This window comes from Lissotriton helveticus, chromosome 12 (assembly GCF_964261635.1).
Source record: "Lissotriton helveticus chromosome 12, aLisHel1.1, whole genome shotgun sequence".
Lineage (NCBI taxonomy): Eukaryota > Metazoa > Chordata > Amphibia > Caudata > Salamandridae > Lissotriton > Lissotriton helveticus.
The window spans coordinates 630,884,898-630,906,749 of NC_136073.1; the positions used below are offsets into that span (position 1 = coordinate 630,884,898).

The 21,852-nt window shown below is 47.7% G+C and overlaps 1 protein-coding gene across 4 annotated transcripts in view; it reads left to right on the forward strand.

The window, feature by feature from the left end:
- BCAR1 (BCAR1 scaffold protein, Cas family member) overlaps window positions 1-21,852 on the forward strand; it is a 287,528-nt gene that overhangs the window by 46,504 nt on the left and 219,172 nt on the right. For 2 of the 4 annotated variants that reach the window (XM_078670725.1, XM_078670726.1), the window contains exon 2: window positions 18,068-18,192. The exons of the other annotated variants lie outside the window; for them this stretch is intronic. In XM_078670725.1, the coding sequence (XP_078526851.1) occupies window positions 18,068-18,192 (125 nt within the window). The remainder of the gene's footprint in view (window positions 1-18,067; window positions 18,193-21,852) is intronic. 4 annotated transcript variants of the gene reach the window in all.

A 21,852-nucleotide genomic window follows, 5' to 3' on the forward strand; every position in this document is an offset into this window, starting at 1 on the left:
GTCCTTTCATCCTCCACACTCCAGCAAGCCCATCGGATAACCCCCAACTGCACCTGGCCACTCGATCCTGTCCCAGGCTGTAAACCAAGCCTTGCGGACGTACTTTATTGCCCCCACACAGCAGTACTTGTTGCACGAACTGAAATGCTTGATCTTATCACTTACATAACCCTTAGATCTGACCGATCCCGCACATTTACAGATCCTGTCGGAATGTCCAGCTGCGAGATATCAATCACTAATCCGGATCTGGGTGGGGGACAGAAAAGTGTTGGGACTCTGTAAGAACCTGCTGGGGGCGGGAATTCCTAGGATGTTTGACCACCAATAAAGTTGCTGTAAAGTGTATAAAAAGTGGAGCAGCGGAGAAGTTGGTAGAGTATCTCCCAAAGACATTCTGCGTGTCTGCGTCGACATGTTCTCCTCTCTGGAGAAATACAAATAAACTGATTCTTGTTTTTCCAGCGCCTGCCTCTTTATTTTGGTAACTATTATTGAAGTGAATTAGAGGCGTCTTGCGCCAAGCAGCCTGGGTATTCGTTAGAGATTGGCTGTTTTTCCACAATTGGCGTCCCAACGCGGTGCCCATCAGCGACACGGGGTCCGGTGGAGAGGTCCTAACGACAGAGTAAACGACTGCAACGATCGGGAAAGTGCACCTGCCTGAAAGAGACGCTCGTCTGGCAGCCGATCATCCGAACTTCACCGGTTCCGAATGGACCTCTCTCGAGTGACCTACGGTCCTGACTGGGATCCCACAGGAGTGCTTCGGCTAACAGGGAGGAAAGAGGACGATCGGGCGCTGGAAGTGGAAGACGAAGAACTGTCCATACGGTCCGGGTAAGGTCGTGAAAACGACTGATGTCGAGTGATTGATTGTATTGAAATTGTTTGGATTGAATACTAGTATTGCGCTTTATTGTTTCGTTAGCTCGTTAGCTATTTTGGTACGTTGGTTCTTTTTGAGATATTCCCTGTTTGCAAACAACGAAGAATAGGAATATTCTCTCTCTTAGCAGGCAGCGAAGGATAGGTAGTGCGGACCTTTGTCCACAATTGTCTGAGATCTTTATTTGTCCGATTATACGTCATGCCTATCTTCTCCCCACTGATTGGTAATTGGTTCAGCCCGGACCGCTTATTAGAGGTCAGTCATCCGGCTCCACCGGAGGGCACCCCTAATAAGGACAAGTATTCTAAGTATGGATTAGTCGCTGTAGCTTATAGCAACCTATGGCACAAGCACACTAGGAAGGATCGAGAAAATCAGTGGCCACTGACTGGATCTTTTGATCCTGCTAAAATAGAAACGCTAGAAATAGCCTTGCGCGGAAAGAAAGCCATGCCGACTATGCTTGACAGCTTCGGCTTATGGCGAAAATAAACAACACAGCGAAAGAAAAGAGATGAAGCGAGAATAGAACAAGAACTACGGAAATCAGCTCACCTAGCTGGCAAAAAGTTAGAAGAGGAAGTTAAAGAAGGAGAAGAAGCTAGGAAGGAACGAGAGGCAGAGATCTCAGGTCAATACCCGGTTAAAGCTCCCTCAACTCTTTACCCTGAGCTCCCATCGAAACAAAGGGTAGACGACGATCTATTCCTAGGACCAGCGATTATCTACATGCCACCTCCCTATGCCCCTATCCATCCTCTAGTGCAACAACAAGAATCTCAGAATACCACTGAAGGTAGCGCCAGGGCATCGGTATCCACGGCCCCTGCACCGACCGAGCCTCTCGCGCCTAATACCTTGTCCGACAACACATCAGAAAGAATTGAAGTAAAAGGGCCGGTGAGGATCCCACGATTAAGTAAAGATGAGCGAGCAGGCATCGATAGGATAGTTAAGACCCTAATAGACAGGAAAGAAACAGAGGAATACATCGCGGATATATGCAACTCATACGCCGACAACCGCAAACAACACTTTGTCGTGCGCTTTTGCTATCACACTCTCACAGCGTATGAGGAAAAATATAAGAATAAAGGGCCCGACCGACTCGTGACACTGTACAGAAAGGTAGATACAGGAGACGAGAGTGAATGCGATGTAGCGGAACTTTTCTCCTATACTTTAGAAGTCTTCCGCCACCTCATGGAGCAAGGGCAGATAGACAAAAGTGCAACATCTGCAATGACGGAACCCCCGGTAGAGAAAGTAGATAACATGATGCCCATTAAGGAAGCTGCCCCCTATTGGGTCCCCCCAGAGGACAAGGAACTCACTATGATATAAATCACCAAGACGCTAAAGGAAGGGTGGTCTATAATTGGGTAGATCAGCCCTGGGATAGACAGGACATTCTGACGTTCCGAAAATCCCTGCCGGACTTGTAAAAGAATCCTACCGCATTTTACACAGAGTTGGGTACAGCCCTAGGATCGACAATTATGATGTTAGCCGACATCGATTTGTTCTTTGGACTATGTCTGCCAGCCGATGTGTGGAAACAGATCAGGAAAGTAGACCACACAGTCCTGTTCGGTCATACCTGGGGACAACTCGATGTGCTAGATAAACAGCGAAACCCTGGACAGAAACCCTTGAAAGCCATACTAGACCTCCCTGACGAAATAGTGCAGAAGGTAAAAACCCTGATTCCCGAGAAAAAGATAGATTGGTCTATCGTAACAGCTTGCCGCCAAAAACCTCAAGAAGATGTTTCAGAATTCTTCTTCCGGTTCGAGACAGTGTTCTCCGATTATAGTGGACAAGACATGTCCACTGCGACCGGACACCACTTGTTCGTACAGAACTATGTTAAGGGACTGTTACCAGAAGTCTCACAGAAATTACAGCCCAGTGAGAGCAGTTGGGCGGCCTCTAAACCAGCGGCCATCCTCCAGATGGCCCAATACTATGAACACCAGAAAAACGAAAACGAAAGAGCCAATGAAAAGAAAAAGAAAGATTTGAAAGAAAGAGTTATGATAGCGCAGCTCCAGGGTGTACATTTAGGTAGGGAACAGTATAAAGGAGGATATCAGCAAAATACCCCTAGAGCACCACCACCTAGAAATAACGTGCCTACCCCATACAACGGATGCCGAGACTTAGGGGAAGATCAGTGTGCATTTTGTAAATGGTATGGACACTGGAAATCCCAATGCCCGGTCCTAGCAGAAATAAAGAAAGAAAAAGGAACGAGAGAATTAGCAAATGGACCACGAGGTAGAGGACGAGGAAGAGGGTACGCAAACGACATTAGTGAGGAGAGGCCAGGTAGGACAAATACTTTTGATCACCCCCGACAGAACCAGTATCGGCAATCGGACTACGACAACACGTACGACTTTGCATAGGACAGCCAAGGGCAAGGGAGGGATCCAGTCGAGCTCTATGTTGATCAGCAAGGCCCTTATGTTACCGCAAAGGTCCTGGGCACAGTCGCCATTTTTGGTAGACACAGGAGCAACACGTAATGTACTATCCAAACAACTTATTCCAAGGGCACCCTTGTCTGGCTCACATGTGACCTCAATAGGATTTGATGGTACGCCCTCCACTAACCCTTTGTCCAGGCCCATCCCGTTTAACCTAGAAAATAACATCATCAACATGACATTCCTTCTCTCTTCCAACACCCCAGACGCCATTATGGGTCTCGACTTACTGAAGCACTTCCGTGCAACTATTCGATGTTCCCCGGAGGGAGTGCGAGTCATCTTATATGACAACCACCAACATCAGAGACATAGTCCACTCCAAAGCATGTATCCCATTTCCGAAGCACACACATCCCTACTGAACGCTTTACCATCGCACTTATGGGCTAGGGCTGACTCGGACGTAGGACAAATGATGATTGACCTGTTGCATGTAACGATACGACAGGACGCAACTCTACCAAAGATACCGCAGTACAAAATCTCACCAGAGGGAGAGAGAGCACTCACAGAAATCATTCACTCACTTGTAGAGGCAGGGGTGGTAGAAGAGGTAGTGAGCAAGGTTGGTAACAGTCCTATTCTGCCAATCATAAAGAAACAGGGAGACGGAGACGGAAAAGCCTACCGCTTTATCATTGACCTAAGGGAGGTAAACAAGATCGTAGTGCCCCAATATCCAGTCGTTTCCGACATTACCACCATCCTGAACCTCATCCCCTCCACTGCCACCGTTTTCACTGTTATCGATCTCAAGAATGCGTTCTTCTCTATACCCATTCATGAGGATAGCCCTATCTTTTTGGAGTTACACTCAGATCCCGCTCATTTAGATTTTGTAGAGCACCACAGGGGTACACAGAATGTCCAAGTATCTATAGTCAGGCACTCAAACGACAGCTAGATGCCATACAATTGCCAGACGGAGTAGCACTGATCCAATACGTGGACGACATTTTGCTAGCAGCAGACACCACTCCAATAGCAGTCGCTGCCACCATTCAGTTACTACATTTCCTTGCCGAAAATGGTCACAAGGTCTCCCGTAAGAAACTGCAATTCTGCCAACCACAAGTGACGTATTTAGGACACCTTTTGTCAAAGGAAGGGAGAACGCTCACACCAGACAGGATCCAGACCATTCTAGACACTCCTGTCCCCAAAAACCAGAAACAAGTCCGTTCACTGATAGGCCTCACTTCATTTTGTCGACAATGGTTACCAAACTTCAGCCTCATTGTCAAACCCCTTCTCCCTCCTAGCCAAAGACACACCCTTTCCACTCCCTTGGACACCCGAATGCCAGTCAGCATTCAAGGAACTGCGAGATGCCCTTTGCTCAGCACCCGTTCTAGGAACACCGGACTACTCCAAACCCTTTTCCCTCTGCACACACGAAAGGGAGGGCTGTGCATTATCTGTCTTGGCACAATCAATTGGCCACAAGCAACGCCCCTGTGCATATTTCTCTGCCACCCTCGACCCAGTAGCTACAGCGTTGCCCACGTGCTTGCGCGCTGTAGCAGCTGCAGCAGTCTCCATACGACAGAGCGAAGGAATAGTGCTCTTCAACTCCATCACAGTGCTAGTAGCACATGAAGTCGACACATTGCTAAACCAGACTAAGACGCAACATTTGACGAGTGCCCGACTGACTGGATACGAACTGACTCTGCTAGCACTGCACATTACGCTGAAACGATGCTCCACCCTCAATCCAGCCACATTGCTGCCTCTTCCTGAAAACGACCCTAATGCATTTTCGCTACACGACTGCTTAACCCTCACTGACGAACAGACTAAAAGTAGAGTTGATCTCCAAGACACTGCCTTCCCAGAACCAGACGGGGAACTATGGGTAGACGGCTCATGCCTCAAGCTCCCTGATGGCACTGCCTCAGCAGCGTATTCCGTGACCACAGCTCAAACTGTCCTAGAAACTGCCCGCATTGCCCAACGATCTGCCCAAGCAGCTGAGCTCATTGCCCTTACACAAGCTTGCATTCTAGCAGCTGGCGCGACAGTCAACATATACACCGATAGCCAGTACACCTTTGGGGTAGTTCATCATTTCGGACTCCTTTGGAGGGAAAGAGGGTTCCTGGCGTCACACGGCACAGCCATCTTACACGGAGACCTAGTCTCCGCATTGACAGAAGCAATCCTCCTCCCGAAGCAGCTAGCAGTAATTAAGTGTCAGGCTCATAAGAAGGTGACCGATTTCATTGGGCAGGGAAATGCACTAGCAGACATTACTGCCCGAACCACAGCACAAGACAGAACCACGACACGCATGGATGTGACCAGGTCACAAGCAGAACACTGGACTGACGCTAGGGTGACTGTAAGGGACATACAGGCGACAGGCACACAGAGCGAACTGACTGAATGGGCACCGGTGGGACTGAAAGATGAGGAAGGCTGCTGGAGGACAAAAGACGGTGACAAATGGCTGTTACCAGACGCCTATCTGATCCTCATATTGACCATGGCACACTTACCCGCACACATAGGATCCGCCCCCATGACCGAACTAATCACGAGGGTATGGCATAACGACAAGATTGCAGACTCAGCAAGATGTTTAGTACAGCAATGCATGGTGTGCTTGCAACACAACCCAGGGAAAGGGACAGCAGTACCATGGGGAGGGTTTGGGATCCCCAATCACCCCTTTGAAATCCTCCAATTGGATTATATACAATTAGAAAGGTGCCATGGTCTCAAATACGTCTTAGTCATTGTGTGCGCGTTCAGCAAATGGGTGGAAGCCTACCCCACTCGTGACAATACCGCCACAGCTACTGCTAAGGTGTTGCTAAAGGAATTCTTCCCTAGATACGGCCTTTGTCGAATGTTATGGAGCGACAATGGCCCCCATTTCGTTGCGGAAGTGATTCAAAACATTCTGAAGGGCTTGGGGGTGAAGCAAAAGTTCCACGCCGTCTTTCACCCCCAATCAGCGGGCCTGGTGGAACGACACAATGCCACACTAAAGTTAAAATTGGCAAAGATAGTCGCCACAACTGGGCTGAAATGGCCCGACGCACTCCCACTGGCATTGCTATTGATGCGTTCCACCCCAACCAAGCACAGACTGACACCATACGAAGTAGTTTTTGGCAGGCCCATGAACATTTGGGCAGCACCAAAGCCAACCTCAATCCGTGATGTCCCGGACATACTAATGTCCGATTACCTGTATAAACTGACAAACTAACTAACTGTTATCCACCAACAGGTGCTGCATGCCATTCCGGACGTGTCCAGGGGCCCAGGACATGATATCAGACCTGGGGAATTTGTTTTAATCCGAAACTTCCAGAGGTCGAAGAGCCTGGAACCCAGGTGGACGGGCCCCTGGCTAGTCCTCATTGCCACCCAAACTGCCCTTCGAGTGGAAGGAAAGAAAAATTGGCTGCACGCCCACCACTGTCAGAAGATTTCACCAACCCTGACAACCAGCAAGGAAGTGGACGTCCAAGAAGAGCTCCTGACCAAAGATCGACCAGCCTTGAACTGCTACCCACAGACAGAGACTCTAGAACTGGCAGAGTATCCCGACCCTACTGTACCAACCAAGAAAGGGTACAACCTGAGTTCGACAAAAGGAGGGCGTCTCGACACGCAGACCACTAACTAAGTCAAAAGTCTCAGATCGGTAGCCAAACACTACAAAGGCTACCAGGAGATACGCTAGATGAAGTATGTGGTCCTGTGAGTAATCGAGCCCCATGAAAATGATGGAAGATCGCGGACGACCGAAGAACTACCGCAACGACGCCAAGACTGCCAAAATTCACACAGTAAAGACAATCGCACTCATAGCAGTATCTCTCACCAGCCTCTTGCTAATGGTCGCAATCTGGATCATCGAAGAGAGTGCTCCTGCTTATCGAACATTGATGCCTACTGTGCAACCCACCACTGGAAAAGAACACTATCTGGTATCACTGTCACCACGCCTCCGAGAGCGACGCAGAGAGTTCTGGAATAACTCTTTCGTCCAACTGTTGCACCAACACAATCTTGTTGCAAATGCTACTATCTGTTGGATCTGTGGGCTGCTACCACACGCCACTGAACATTCCATTCCTTTCATCCCTTCACCTTTCTCTGTTCATGTGTCTTGCCTTGCTTGGTTAATGCTCCTACAAGAAAGCTACAAAGACAATGCTACATCTGATGAGACAATAAAACAATTCTATAACGAGTTCTGGCGGAACAAAACTGGAAGAACGGCTATTCCCTTTTGTCCTCTCACTTCAAATGCCACCTTCCCAATGAACATTCCTGCAAAAGAATGAGTGGAAATGCAGGTGTTCAATAATCCAGCCAGACCCACCTTCTCCTTTCTAAAGAAAAGAACAGCTGCAACCACAACTGTGGCCCTATCTGTGGTGAACGTCTCAGGTCTTGTCTGCACCGAAGGCCATGGGACGAAAATCGTGGGCCACAGTACTTGTCACATCACCAGGACTCTACACACTGCCGATCCCCCTTCATTTGTTGCATCACCCAAAATGTATTTCATCTGTGGTACTAAAGCCTACACCTGGCTCCCAAAAAGCTGGGGGGGCACTTGCTACATTGCCTTTGTTCTGCCTCTGACCTACACTGCACCTGCTGGACATCACCGAGAAAAACGGTCCGGAGACACAGACCAAGCAGACTCTGCTGCATCCCAATTTCTTGATACAGTTAAAGGCCTTGTTCCACTTTAGGGTCCGATGGCAAACAGCCGAGCCATCCGACACCTGTCTCAAGCAGTAGAGATAGCTTTGAACCTCACAGCTGGCATCCTCACCAACAACACTGCCGAGCTTCAAGCGGTCCGCCTGATGACTTTACAAAACCGTTTTGTTTTAGACGTTGTACTAGCAGACCGTGGAGGATCATGCCGCATAATCGGTGCCAGCTGTTGCACCTTTGTCCCTGACAGCTCGCCTTCTGTCTATAAGGCGATCGAACATCTACACAGACTGGCATCGGAGATCCATCAAGAACAAGAGACTTGGACACTTGGAAGCTGGTTTTGGGGCATATTAAAAGAATGGGGGTGGAAAATATTGATGATTCTCTTGGTTCCGATTTTTATAATATGTGGCTGCTGTTTGGGGATACACTGCATACCACCCCTGTGTTCTCTATGTTTGAACTCTTTGTGCCCTAAGATTGTAGATTCTCGCATAGAACAAATTAATGTAATACATGACACGGAGATACAGAACATTATGGGGATCGAAATAGATTAGCAAGATGTCTTGGGAATGTTCAAAGGGAGGACTGTTAATTTGCAATTTACAAACGTGAACATCACAGGCGCCATCTTGCCTAACAAGAGCCACTGTCCGCACATAAAACGGCATCCATTTTACGTGCCGCGGCCATCTCGCACTTTGCAAGTCACCCATGATTCAACCTGACCTCGCAACCATCCCCGGTGCTCTGATTCAGCATGACCAAATGCTCTGAGGTCATAAAACCTTGTCCCCGTGACAAGGCCCCGGAGCCACTTCCCGCCCTAAACACGTTTGTCCTTTCTTCATCCACACTCAAGCAAGCCCATCTGATAACCCCCAACTGCACCTGGCCTCTCGATCCTGTCTCAGGCTGTAAACCAAGCCTTGCGGACGTACTTTATTGCCCCCACACAGCAGGACTTGTTGCACGAACAGAAATGCTTGATCTTATCACTTACATAACCCTTAGATCTGACCGATCCCACACATTTATAGATCCTGTCGGAATGTCCAGCTGCGAGATATCAATCACTAATCACGATCTGGGTGGGGGACGACAAACTGTAGGGACTCTGTGAGAACCTGCTGGGGGCGGGAATTCCTAGGATGTTTGACCACCAATAAAGTTGCTGCAAAGTGCATAAAAAGTGGAGCAGCGGAGAAGTTGGTAGAGCATCTCCCAAAGACATTCTGCGTGTCTGCGTCGACATGTTCTCCTCTGGAGAAATAAACTGATTCTTGCCTTCCAGTTTCCAGCGCCTGCCTCTTTATTTTGGTAACTAATATTGAAGTGAATTAGAGGCGTCTTGCGCCAAGCAGCCTGGGTATTCGTTAGAGATTGGCTGTTTTCCACAATGGGGTCTCTGTATGTGTGCGTGTGCGCTCATGGGGGGGTCTCTGTATGTGAGCGTGTGTCCGCTTGTGTGTGTGTGGGGGCAGGGGGACGGGGTGTCTCTGTATGTGTGCATGTGTGCGCTCGTGTGTGTGGGGGCGGCGGCGGTGGGGAGGTGTGGTATGTGTCTCTGTATGTGTGTGTGCGTGCGTGTAGGTACGCTTGTGTGTGTGTGTGTCTCTGTGTATGTGTGTGCGCGTGTGTGTGCGAAAGCAGGGGGAGGTGTGCTTGTGTGTGTCTTTGTGTGTGTGTGTGCGCGTGCGAAAGCAGGGGGAGGTGTGCCTGTGTGTGTTGGCGGCTAAAGGAGACAGGAGATGGTGAACGCGCACGCGACCTGATCCGATTACGGCAGGCTGCGCGTGCACATCTCTTGTCTCCTCTTGCCTCGTTGTAAGCTGAGCTGACAACTATAGGTCTCGCGGCGAGAACGCGCTTCGCCAGGGCGAGACCTAAAAATGGGGCACAAAGAGGGGGGAAACAGTGGCACAGAAGGCAAAACACGGGGCACAAGAGGGGGCAAACAGTGGCACAGAAGGTAGAAAACTGGGCACAAGGAGGGGAAAAAACAGTGGCACAGAAGGCAATAAAACGGAGCACAAGAACGGAAGAAGCACACTTACCAGCGAGACCTCAGCAGCAGCAGGGGCACACAGGCAGAGCTGTGCAGAGGGGGAGCGACCTACCTTTAAATCCTTGTTAGCCGAATGAGCCTTTGCTAGGCTTTCGGTTCCTGACCTGACTCCACGCCCTCTTTCCTTTTTCAGCATCTGGTTTCCTTCTCCCGGACTCTTCGAGCGCTGACATTCAAGGCGGACGAGTTCGCTCTAATAACACGAGTCACTAATACTCCTCACAGCCTACGTCCGACGTGCCATTGAAACTGACTCGCGGCCGTATCTGCATGCTAGTTAATCTCGGCCGCGTCTTTGTGACCGTTACAGTCTCGACTCCTGACTGCTCTGCTTTTTTTTGCCTTGCCAGTCCCCACATTCCCCCATCTATTTTCTGGACGAATTCCAGAACGAAATCCTGCCACATTATTTCAAGACGTGCGTCGCGCGTTTGCTTCTTTCAAGTGAAGGAGCCTTTATTAGTTGTATTTTCTGGCACGGTTATTTCCCTATCCTGACGATACATACAAGGAAGGTTTCCTTGCAGTGTGCTAATTGTTTTTTTATTATCTCTCTGACCACTACCACGACTGCGTTTGAGAGCAAAGACGCATTTGCCTGAAAGCCCTTTTGTATGCAGTCTGTCGCCTTTATGTTTCCCCTTGAGATGTCCAGCTGGTAAGTGGATTCTTCGTCTCTGCAGAACAAGCATTCAATATTATGACATATTCACCTCTGGTGTAGCTGTGAGGGGGAACCTTCTGATAGTTGTTTATTTCTTTACCTTACGCTACTACACATTCTGCCTCATCCTCTTTCCTGGCACCCTTGAGCCTGCTGGGGGTATTAAGAAGTGGTCGCTTGTCCTGAGTTTATTCCCCACATCTCCTTCAGTTAGTTATGTTGTATGAGAATTACTGACTCTTCATATTTGGTGCTATCTTTGGGAGTGTGGGGAGTTTCTCTTCGTTCCTGTTGATTGGGCCCATTTTCAGGTTAGTGGCGCAGCAACATCATGTCCGTATTGGAATGAACAATTGAAATAGTCAGTTGAGAATTTACCGAACCAATCTTACTTGCTGTGTTGAGGCATTTGAAGAATAGGAGGTACAACTGGCACTCCTGTTTAGAGTGAGGGACCAAGTAGAATTTCAGAAAAGGTAAAGAAATGAATTAAGGAATACTACTATTATGTTATTACCCTGAAGAAGACCTTCTGGGTCGAAACATGTTGGCTACGGTCGCTTTTAAGAAGATTTTTTCAATAAAGAAACCAAGAAATATGAACCTGCTGAACCCATGTGCCTTTTCTTATGTTGCTTCTATTTGCAAATTATATTAACGTCTTGACTTGTTGGAGTGCGGAATCATTGTTTTTGACGCAGTAAAGATTTTATGAACTAATTCTCTAAAATTCAGGGGAAGATTGGTGTTTAACAATGACTGTATTTCACTAGAAGTTCTAGCCACCTGCAATTCGACGGTCTTGCAAGCCTATGTAAGAACTACTTCTTGCTGAAACAATAATGCTTGGAGTCTGCTTAGTTTATTGAAATTTGCCTTCGAAGTTGCAATGGGTGGCCATAGTGAGCTATCTAGGTCTGGATGGCTTTGGTGTGGATGAGTTGGGTCCTCCCTTCCAAGATGTCCCTCTGCCTCCGGGATCAAACCGCAGCTATTTAATCCTCCTGCTTCGCCTCCTGAATGACAACTTGAGCGAATCTAGTCTACCCACGGCGAGGGTGCAGCAGAGGCATTGCGGTCCGGTGCCCCGATCTTGCTCTTGCTTTTATTTTTCAAGCCTGGGGAGTCGCGCCCTCCTGGTCCCCGCTGCAACTTCCCTTGTCCATGGCTGCTGCCTTTGCGCCTTGAGCTGACTTTCCCCTGACTTTTGTGGCATACCTAACGACCAACACGTCTGCACCGGAACCTGTGTACATTGATGACTCTATCCTGAATGTCGATCTACTTTCCCTCCATCCTCCCTAATCGGTTTGCTGCCTCCCCCATCTTGCCCAGCTCCGTGGAGCCAGCTCCCCTGTTATTTCTCCTGATTGGCTTTTTGGTCTCCCTCCATTTTGTAGCTACTGCTATCGGCGCCCGTTGTTCGAGGCCCTCCATCTTAGTAGCTTCGACCTTGTCCTCTTTGACGCTGTACTTCTCCCTATCCGTCAGTTTAACCTCCCCCCCCTTAAGTCTCCTGCACCCCTCTCTTCTTGTACTGTCCCCCATTCACTGGATGTTGAGCTTTGTCCAGCCGGTTTGCCTATCTTTCACTTTGTCCCCCTGAAGTACTTTCCCCCTTATTGGTCTGCCTGTTCAGATCTACATCCCTTACCCCTTTTTATCCCCCCCCCTCCTTCTATGCCCCTTAGGACATGTGTCCCTTTAATTCTGTACTCTAGTAACGTATGCTTTACTTTGCTGTAGTAACCCATGTTTTACTGTGTATCACTGTTTGTTTTTCCTATGTTTCACTATGTTCTAGTAACTTTTGTAATTTTTGTAACTTGTAACACGCTGATCCTCATGTAAAGCGCTCTGATACCTCCGGGTCTAGCCAGCGCTATATAAATCTCTGCAAATAAAAATATCTACAATCCCATCAAGAGGGGGAAACAAGACAATTGTTGCAACAAGTGACAAACTGAGAAAATATATGGGACTCCAGCCCTCATTTTGCAACAGCCTTTATCGCTAAACATGAGGACTCCCATTAAAGAGTACCGTAATAAAAAGGAGAATTGCAGGAGCTGGGATTCCTTTTAAATAACAAGCTAAATTTGGTACCAAAGTGTTACACGCGGTGTGAAATTTTACCTGTTTGCCAAAAAGTGAATGTCCGACAGAGTTGCATCCTTCACCAGTAATAAAAACTTCCTTGTTGCTACGTTCCCAATGATTAGCAAAGGGGAGTGACCATATCTCATGTAGTAGTAATGTAGTAGTAGTAATATTTTGCAGATTGACTCGAATCATTGCAATTTACATAAAATGTCTAATTAAGAAAACATTTGCAAGTTAAAAGACTTAATTCATTGTTATAATTTCATTACATTTAAAAAATACAGTAATCTAAAAGCGGCGATTGTCCAGCAAAGACTATGTGCGTTTGGATGATGAGGATTTTTGATTTTATTTAGCGATAAAAGGAAATTAAAGCACGGTTCACCTGGCTGATTTCAAGATCTTCATTTCATGATTCCCACACTGGGACTACTATTGTCTTTCTGGGGGGCCCATTTGATGGAAGTAAGGCATTCACTCGTGGAAGGAACTTGGCGGCCCCGCAGGAAAGCTGAATTCATTCTCTGTTTAGTAATATCAGCACTGCAAATCGGCATGATCGTATATTAAGTGCCCGGAGAACAGGGCAGAGTAATTTCTGCCATAGAGAGATACACAGAAAATGTAACAGACTTTCGTCAAATCGACTTTCGTCAAATCGACTGCAAAGTCGGCAGAGAGAATTCGACCATCTCTGTTCCCAGGGCGGCATCTGGTCTTTTGAAGGAAAGGCACCCATTTATGTTTTTGAATAAAAGTGCTGGATGGTTTGAGAAATGTGGCATATGAGGTATGATTGGGGACCCATCTGCTATACGATTATAAAACTTGACCAGCTGTGTTTTTTTCTTGCCAGTTCAGCTTTATCCATGGACCATGATTTTAATTTGGCAGCTTTGTTGGTGTTTTTTTTTAATGCTGCATGGCTAATATTTAGCTCCCAGGCCTCATGTAAGTTGAGGGAAGACAAAGCTTTGCGGAGCACGGTTGGCCAGCTGTGTTTGAACTTATGCTGGCTTTCCATTTCAGACCAACCTAGAAAGCCCAAGGACTCTGGAGGGGCGGCTCACAACTTTCATCACAATTTAATTAGAGAAGCCATTCTCGCCAGGAACTGGTGCTCAAGTCCAAATTCCAAGTGCGCTTGGCAGGTGTGTCATGGTATGTGATAGATGCTTTTGAGCAGGACCGACTTTAGCGTGTAGGATCGTTACGTCCTTGCTCTTGAGGAGTTCCAAACCATAAGTCAAAGGCTGCAAACATTTTGCACTGATCATTTGCAATAAGTATGACTGAGACGAACTACCATTTTTTTGTTTATTGGATTGAGTGCAAAAAACTATTTGTTTGCCAAGCCCCCTAACGTTCCAGGAAACTGCTCTCATACAGCCTGCTGGGCCACAGGTGTCGTGTGCATTATCTGTCATCATCACCTGTGTCTACCCTCCTCGTGTAATCCGTCTCGCTGTGTGCTCGTGCATAGTGTACCATAGGTATAAACAAAAACCAACCCCCCCCCCAACAACCCTCATTCAAAAGCATATCCCCCTTTTTCCCCTTCCACCTTCCACAGCAGACCCCCCCCAACTTGGTCACATGCAGTCCCAGAATGCACCCCCCCATCCCCTCACACCCCCCTTTCATGTTCCCTCCCGGATTGCAACAACAGTGCAAGGCACTCGTGGGCGGAAGTAGCTCCTCGTGCCAAAATCCTTTGCTCACCAACATTTATTCTTCCTAGCCCAGACTCACGTGCGTCAATAACAACAGTGTGCAGCATTTACCATTAAACATATTCCGCTTGTGGATTTCCCCCCCCAGACTCTGCACACACTGTCCATTGCCCACCCCGATGATTTAGTGCTAGGCCTGCCAGCCCCTGCGCCACAGTGTCACCTCTTGCTATACCTGCCCAGTCTTGCACCCGGCGCAATCCAAATAACACTGTTCCTCAGTTCCTGTAATAATAGCGCTATAATACCCTCCGGACTTCCTAGTCTCGCAGTATCCATTTTATGGGATCAGAAAAGACACCTTATCCCAATAGTGTCACCAACAGCTGCTCCACGAACTGCTCCATATTCCCTGTAGACGTGGTCTCTGGCAGGCCAGTAATTCGCAAGTTGCACCGACTGGAACGCGCCTCCAGATCCTCCGTCATGTCCTGTAAGACGCAAATCACCTTTCCGAGTTGTTTGTGGTCTGCGTCTAAGGTAGTGTGTGCCTCCTCAACCTCAGTCAATCGCCTTTCAGACATATCAAGTCTTTCTGCGTGTTTGTCGAGGCGGTCGGCCATTCTGTCCATTCTATATGTGAGGGCATCCATTTTTGTGCCCAGAGAGGTGATGCCACTCTGCAGTTATTTTTCCATCGACTTAAGGATGCTACGTATATCAGAGTCTTCACTCACTGGGGGCGGCATCCTTGTGTCCTCACTTGTGGTGGCGTCGTGAGATTTTGATCGCTTTTGATCAAAGGAAAGCTTTGATTTGCATCTTATCTCCCCTGCCCATAGTGTCTGTTATACAGCTTCTTCAACAGCGGGGGAGGGGTGGGGGGTGGAGGGTGGGGGACTCTGTCTTCCCGCTCGCTTCAGTCCTTGCAATAGGTGTGCGCGGTCTGGAGTGAACTAGCGCGAGCCACCTCCGCTACCACAGTAATGCCTCGTAGCTGTGAACTGTCCGCCTGGTGCGCCTCCCCTGCCAGGGAACTAAGTGTGGCCGACCCCGATCTTGCTCTACTCCCTAATTTGCTACCAGGGGGCACCTTTTCGTACAGGTTTCTATGGCGAGTAGGTTTGATGAATATTCATGCTCCAGCCGCAGCAGGGTATACCAACGACAGTCCCAGACTTTACTTCATCCCTCTCATCAATGTGGGCCTTCTGTTCTCACTGCCACGATTCCCCTCAGTGCACGCAAGAGTGTTCAGGGGGGAGGGGGCAGACCTACCCCCCACGTAGTCTGGCTGCACGAGGGGAGGCCTCAGTCCGGTGCTTGCCTCTTGCGCTGGCTGCGATCTCCGCGCTCAATTCACCTCTCTTTTCTCGCCGCCGTCCCCCACACTCGATCGGCCTGATCTCCAGGCCTGCTTGCTCTGCAGCGGGGTTCAGATTACCCTTCCAAGACACAGGCGGCGGACTCCCCCTGCTACCGGCCGCTGCCACCCACGCCACTCTCTTCCAGGTTCACAATACTCCCCGGGACCGCTGAGAGTGACCTCCGATCACTCTCCGTGCTCCATCCCTCCTTGCTCCGCGCCCAATCTCTTCCCGGGCTCGTCGCACTCCGCGGTGCAGCCCTAGTCAAATCAGCGTGGTCCTTGAGTGCACCACCAGATGAGGCACAAAGCACTTCCCACCGTCGCCAGAGTTCTTGGCGCCTTCGTTCTCACAGCCCGCTGGGACGACACAGAGCCCCTAATGCTAGGCACCCAGTGCACCCCGGCACGTCGGGATACCAGTCTTCACTCTCTGGTCCCTCAGCGCCCTGATCTCCCTCGATGCGCACCGCTAGACTTGGGTGCCTGCCGCACATCAATCAACGTTGCTCGGCCTCCACCCGCACTTCAGCTCGGGGATTGGCGGCCTACCAGCCGCTCCGCAGCTCCTCACTGTAACTCCGGCTGTACTCGTCGGATTTCTGATCCAGACGGATCGGTTGCGCCTGCTCTCCTTCCGGTGGCCTGGGCGTCAATGTGGTGTGCAAAGGATTGTAAATACTGCCGGATAAATTAAGGATTATTTGATAACGCAACGGATCTCCGGGCTCAAGCGGCCATCACGGTCGCGAGCTAGCTCCGCCCCCCATCCGCGGTGTTGGTTTGTGGGCCTGGGTCTTGATGAGGTGAAAGTTGCGCCCATGCCAGCCCAAGGTTTATGCTGCCATGACACAGCTGGAGGTCAGTTGCTATGTAGATAGAGAGGCCTCCTGATGCTCTTCCCTCTTTGGATTTTTGTGTTGCTTGAAGGGGTGTGGAATTTATTAAAATATCTACTTTTCCATGGGGCAAGTTGCTTCATAAATCTACTTGTCCTTTAACAAAATCCACTTGTCCCTTTGGTGCCATGTGGTTCGGCAACAAATTCTGGCAGCAATCTCATGATATAAGAGCTTATATAGCCTCTCTGATTATGCCAGTGCTCATACCATAGTGGTTCTTGAATGCTGGCAATCCCTTTATGTTGCCACGTTTCTGCAGATCTACATACTGGGAATGAAGGTAGTGGTAAGTAATGGTTCCAGGGGGGTTGGAATGCCCTTTAAGACTGTGCAAATCTACTAACTTGCATGTTTAAGGGTTTTCAACAACTCTTCTCTAATCTTTTCCAATACTGAGAAATGTTGGAAATTTACTCCTGACAATGGCAGACGTAAACCTTCTTCCAGAGTTGGGAAAAAAGTGGTTGATGGGAAAATGACCTTGCAAACACTCGGGTTTTCGCATGAGCAAATCTACACATGCATATTTGCTCATGATAAACTGCAGTTCACAAATATTTTCCAGGAGTACATTTCTTGCCCTACTTCTATAAATTCTTGTAAATTCCCGAAAGCCATATAGCTGCACTTAATGCAAGGACATATACCAAGAGTGCACTTTGAGACTTTCTTTAATAATCGGGCCCCTAATTTGGTCTGGCGTTAACCACAACCTTTTGTGTTTATTAAAATTCTCTCTCCCTCTCTCTGTATCGGCTGGCTTCACTGTGAGTGACGGCATTAAGCTCTTTCACACGGAGTATATTGGCACACAAAGTAGTTTTGTTCAGTGGCAGTAACTAATGTGGAAGTGTGTGCTTTTTTAGACCAATTTTTATTTGCTCTTGCAAATGTTTGTTATAATGGTGAGGGCCCGTCAGCTCTCACATCAAGAAGGCTTTACAAAAACCATGCCAAAACAAGTCACATATTGGCAAAATTAAAAAGCTGACACTAATTTCAGACCTACTTGCTTTGCCAATGCTTGTTTATGTTTGTTTCTCATAATCTTATTGAAACTGGTTTCACTGATTTTCCAATATGAATATTTTTGCGAAATACTAGCATGCATCAACACATTTTACTAAATGATGCTGCAAAGAAACGGTACCTGAAATTTCACAGTAGATTAGCTAAATGTATTTTTTCCTACTTTCATTTTTTTAGGAACATTTTATATTGAAAGCAAAGAGTCATTAATCTTGCTCTCAAGCTTCTGCAAATATTTACATCTAATCAGAGAGCATTCTGGAAGCATTATGCATAGCCTCATATTGCTAAACTTTAAAACCGTGAGTACACATTTTTATACTGTAACCACTGTCAGTAGTGCAGTCAGAACTTACATTTACTTAGAGCGCTCACCCTAATAATAAAGGCTTTCAATTTATGAACCATGAATACAAGTTTGAACAGCATTAACATAGGCACACAAATAATAACTTGACTTCAGGCTGTGCCCTTCCCTGGCTCTTAATGTGCTACTGCTAACTGGCAGCCAAAGGGTTTGTGCTGCAGGGGGTTGGGCCTACTTGTCCCAAGGACAAAATGCACATTAAAACTTGTTGCCCTTGACCCCAAACAATATGTCCTGGGCGTCGGGCTATAGGAATTTCACATCCCTGTTGCTTGTTGGTGGTGCTCTTTGAAACCTATAATTGGTGTTGGATCTTTGGCCCAAGGAGGATGTCGAATTCTTGTATAAACAAAATAAATTCTGAGTCCCCAACCTTGTTATTAAGGCCGCTCCTGTTCCAAGAGCAAATGTTCAACAATTGATTTGGGGGAGTCATTATAGAGCCCGGTGGTGATCATGCTGTTCGTCCTGATTGGGTGCCGGTTGGTGAGCTTTTTGCGAAGATCTGTCATATGTAGCTTGGGGCCCCGGGCATTGCTAAGTGGGTGATGCACAGATTTTCAATGTGAGTAGGGTGTTTCCAACTGGGCCTATTGTACCCCTTAGAGTGCTGGCTGATGTACCAATTCTCAGGTTATAATTCTGCTGTGGCTGTAACGGGCTGGGGTACCTCTCTGGCTCAATCGTTTTTTATTTGATACCCTCAGTTTAAAAAGTGATATCTTTGTTGCCAAACCATCATGGCTATTTTAGTGTTCGCGCATGTGACTACTGTGTGTTCGTGCCCCGCTCTGTCTTTATTGGATTTAAACTTGATGCCATGTATGTCTTCTGTTTTCATGTGGCTCAAGGCTTCTATTGTGTTAGTCAGCTTCAGAATTGTACTTCTGTTCAGTGTCTCGTGACGTCCTCTGGACCTGTAAAGAGGGAACAATTCTAGTTGACTTGAGGTAGCTCCATGGGTTTCAAGGCAAGTCTGGGACTGGATGCTGACACTGGAGGCTGACTCAAGAGATGAATGAGCTTGTTGTCCCAGGAGACAAGCAAGTCCTTTGCTCCAGCATCTGGGGAGGGAGATGGTGATCACCCTGGTGAATGGCAGTGACTTACAGAAATTGGGAGGAGGAACCTGCTCGAATGAATGGCATTGCCTTTAGATAGAGTAAATGAGGAGATGTTGAGGTCTGTGAGTTAGGCAGTGCCTCGGTATGAACCCGTGCTGGGTTTGTGTATTGTAAAGCTGTGCGCGCCTCACCTGGTAGGTCATTGTGGGGAGGTGTGTATCCTGTAGGAGAAGACTGCCTGTGCAGATTCATGCCAGTTAGCTTTGTCACCAGCTGGGAAGAATCGTGGACTGTTGAAACTGGTTTTCCGATGATTGAGCCACTGTGTCCAATTGATGTATTATTGTGATCCAAGCCGGGTTTTGGTGGCTACGGAGAGGGGTCCATATGGGTCACCAGTTCATGATCACGGTGACCTTTGCTGTTTTGTGTTGTCTTTGTGCTGGGTTGCGCTTTGTGCATTTAAAAAAAATTGGATACACCTCCGGCCTTTGGTGAGAGACACAAAGCATTGGCTGGTCGGTGCAATGATGTGGTGTTTGGAGGTATTTAGCACTTCTGCAGCAGTTGTTCCTAGCTTTTCTGAGGCGTTTACGTTCCCTTTTGGTTAGGGGCGGTTGCTGGTGTTGAGCAAGACCCTCTAAGCGGACCGGAGATGTCCCACCTTGAATTTTGTTTATTGTTGGTCATGATTGGCGGCACACTATTGTTAAAGTGAGCGCTGACTCTGCTTCCCATATGACCTTGGTATCATTCTTCATTTTGGTGGGAGATAGCTAGGCGGGGCTTTCCAGTTTTACTATGGTGGGAGTTGATACTGCCACAGGCAGCTTGCAGGACTTAACTTCCATGTTATGTCATGTTAATTGGTATTTGTAAAAACGCGCGGCTACCCGATAGTGTCCTGGCGCTGCAAAGCCTTGAAAGGATGATGAGCTATGCTGATAATGAAGTAAGCTTACAGCTGTTGCTGGAATAACCAGGTTTTCAGTCTTTTCCAGAAAATGAGTAGGTTGTGCACCTGCCTAAGTGACAGAGGTAGGCAATTCCACAAACGGGCTGCCTACACTTGAAAAGAGCTTTACACCGAATTCTCTTTCGGACCGGCAGCCAATGTAAGACTTCCACGTGTGCGGACACCCGTGTTCTGGGGCCTAACTAGAGAAATGCTCTGGCTGCCGCATTCTGAACCCCTTGAAGCCGGTTCAGTAAATATTCTGGTAGGCTCAGGTACAAAACATTAACGTAATCCAGCCTAGAGACAATCAGAGCCTGGACTACCATTTTCCTATGAGTAACGGGTAGTAAAGAAAGAAAGTTCCTGAGCATTTTTAGTAGGCCAAAACATACCCCCACTACTGTTTGGATCTGGGTTTTCATAGAGAGATTATCATCTAACTTGATTTCCAGATTCTTGACAGTACTAACTGAGGTAGCGGGGGGAGACATGTCTGAAGGCCACCATTGACGCCAGATGTCACTGGCGAAATTGCTGAAGAAAATGATCTCGGATTTCTCTGGATTGCATTTTAATTTGTTCATTGTTACCCAGGAAAACACCTCTGAGAGACACTCATTAATCTCAGCGCCCCTGAAATCCATACCCTTTTTGCAGGTGAACAGCAGTTGGGTATCATCTGCGTATGAAATTGTAGTGCTGTGTAGCTCAGCTAGGTGGGCCCATATACAGATCAAAAAGCGTTGGGCTTAGAATCAAGCCCTGTGGAACGCCTACATTCATGGGGGCAAAAAAACGAGGAGACCAAATCATTGGCTGACGGTCCTTCAAGGAGGAAGTAAACCACTTAAGCACTGTGCCGCCAAAGCCACTCTCCTTCAGTCTTTGCAGGAGTCGATCATTAGGTACGGTATCAACAGCCGCAGAAAGATCCAATAAGATCAATACAGCTTTGCCACCTTTGTCTAATGTCTCTTGTATGACTTCAGATACTTCCACCAGGGCAGTCTTGGTACTAAAATTTGTTCTAAACCCGGACTGACTGGATGGAGCACCTGGTCAGCTACCACAAATTCTGTAGTGACTAAATTCACATATTTTTCCAGGGCCTTTGAGAAAAAAGGGAGTAGTGAGATTTGAAGTGAGGTGGAAGAATGTTTGCCTCCTTCCATCTACCTGGCACCAGTCCCTGTTCTAGCGAAGCATTAAGGATCAAGTTGGCAGCAGGGTTGATAATCCCTGCTACAGATGCCAATACTTTAGCTGGACAGGGATAAGAGTGGGAAACTGACCATGAGAATGGCAGACAGATTATTTGGGATTGCTGTTAGGTGATCCAAGGTGGAGGCACATTTACAAGAGTGATACGCAGTCTCAGGATCTTTTTGTACTCTCTTTATTAAGCTATTTAAATCCTGTAGGTTTTGTTCTATGCCTGAAACGTGCGTGGCCAAGGATGTTCAATAGTTCCAGTTGAATTTCCAGCTTTTCTGAGTTGAATTTTAAGGGCTGATGAGATCTCCTCCATTGTATTTATAAATGGTGTCCTCAAGGGCCGAACTGGCTTACTTTG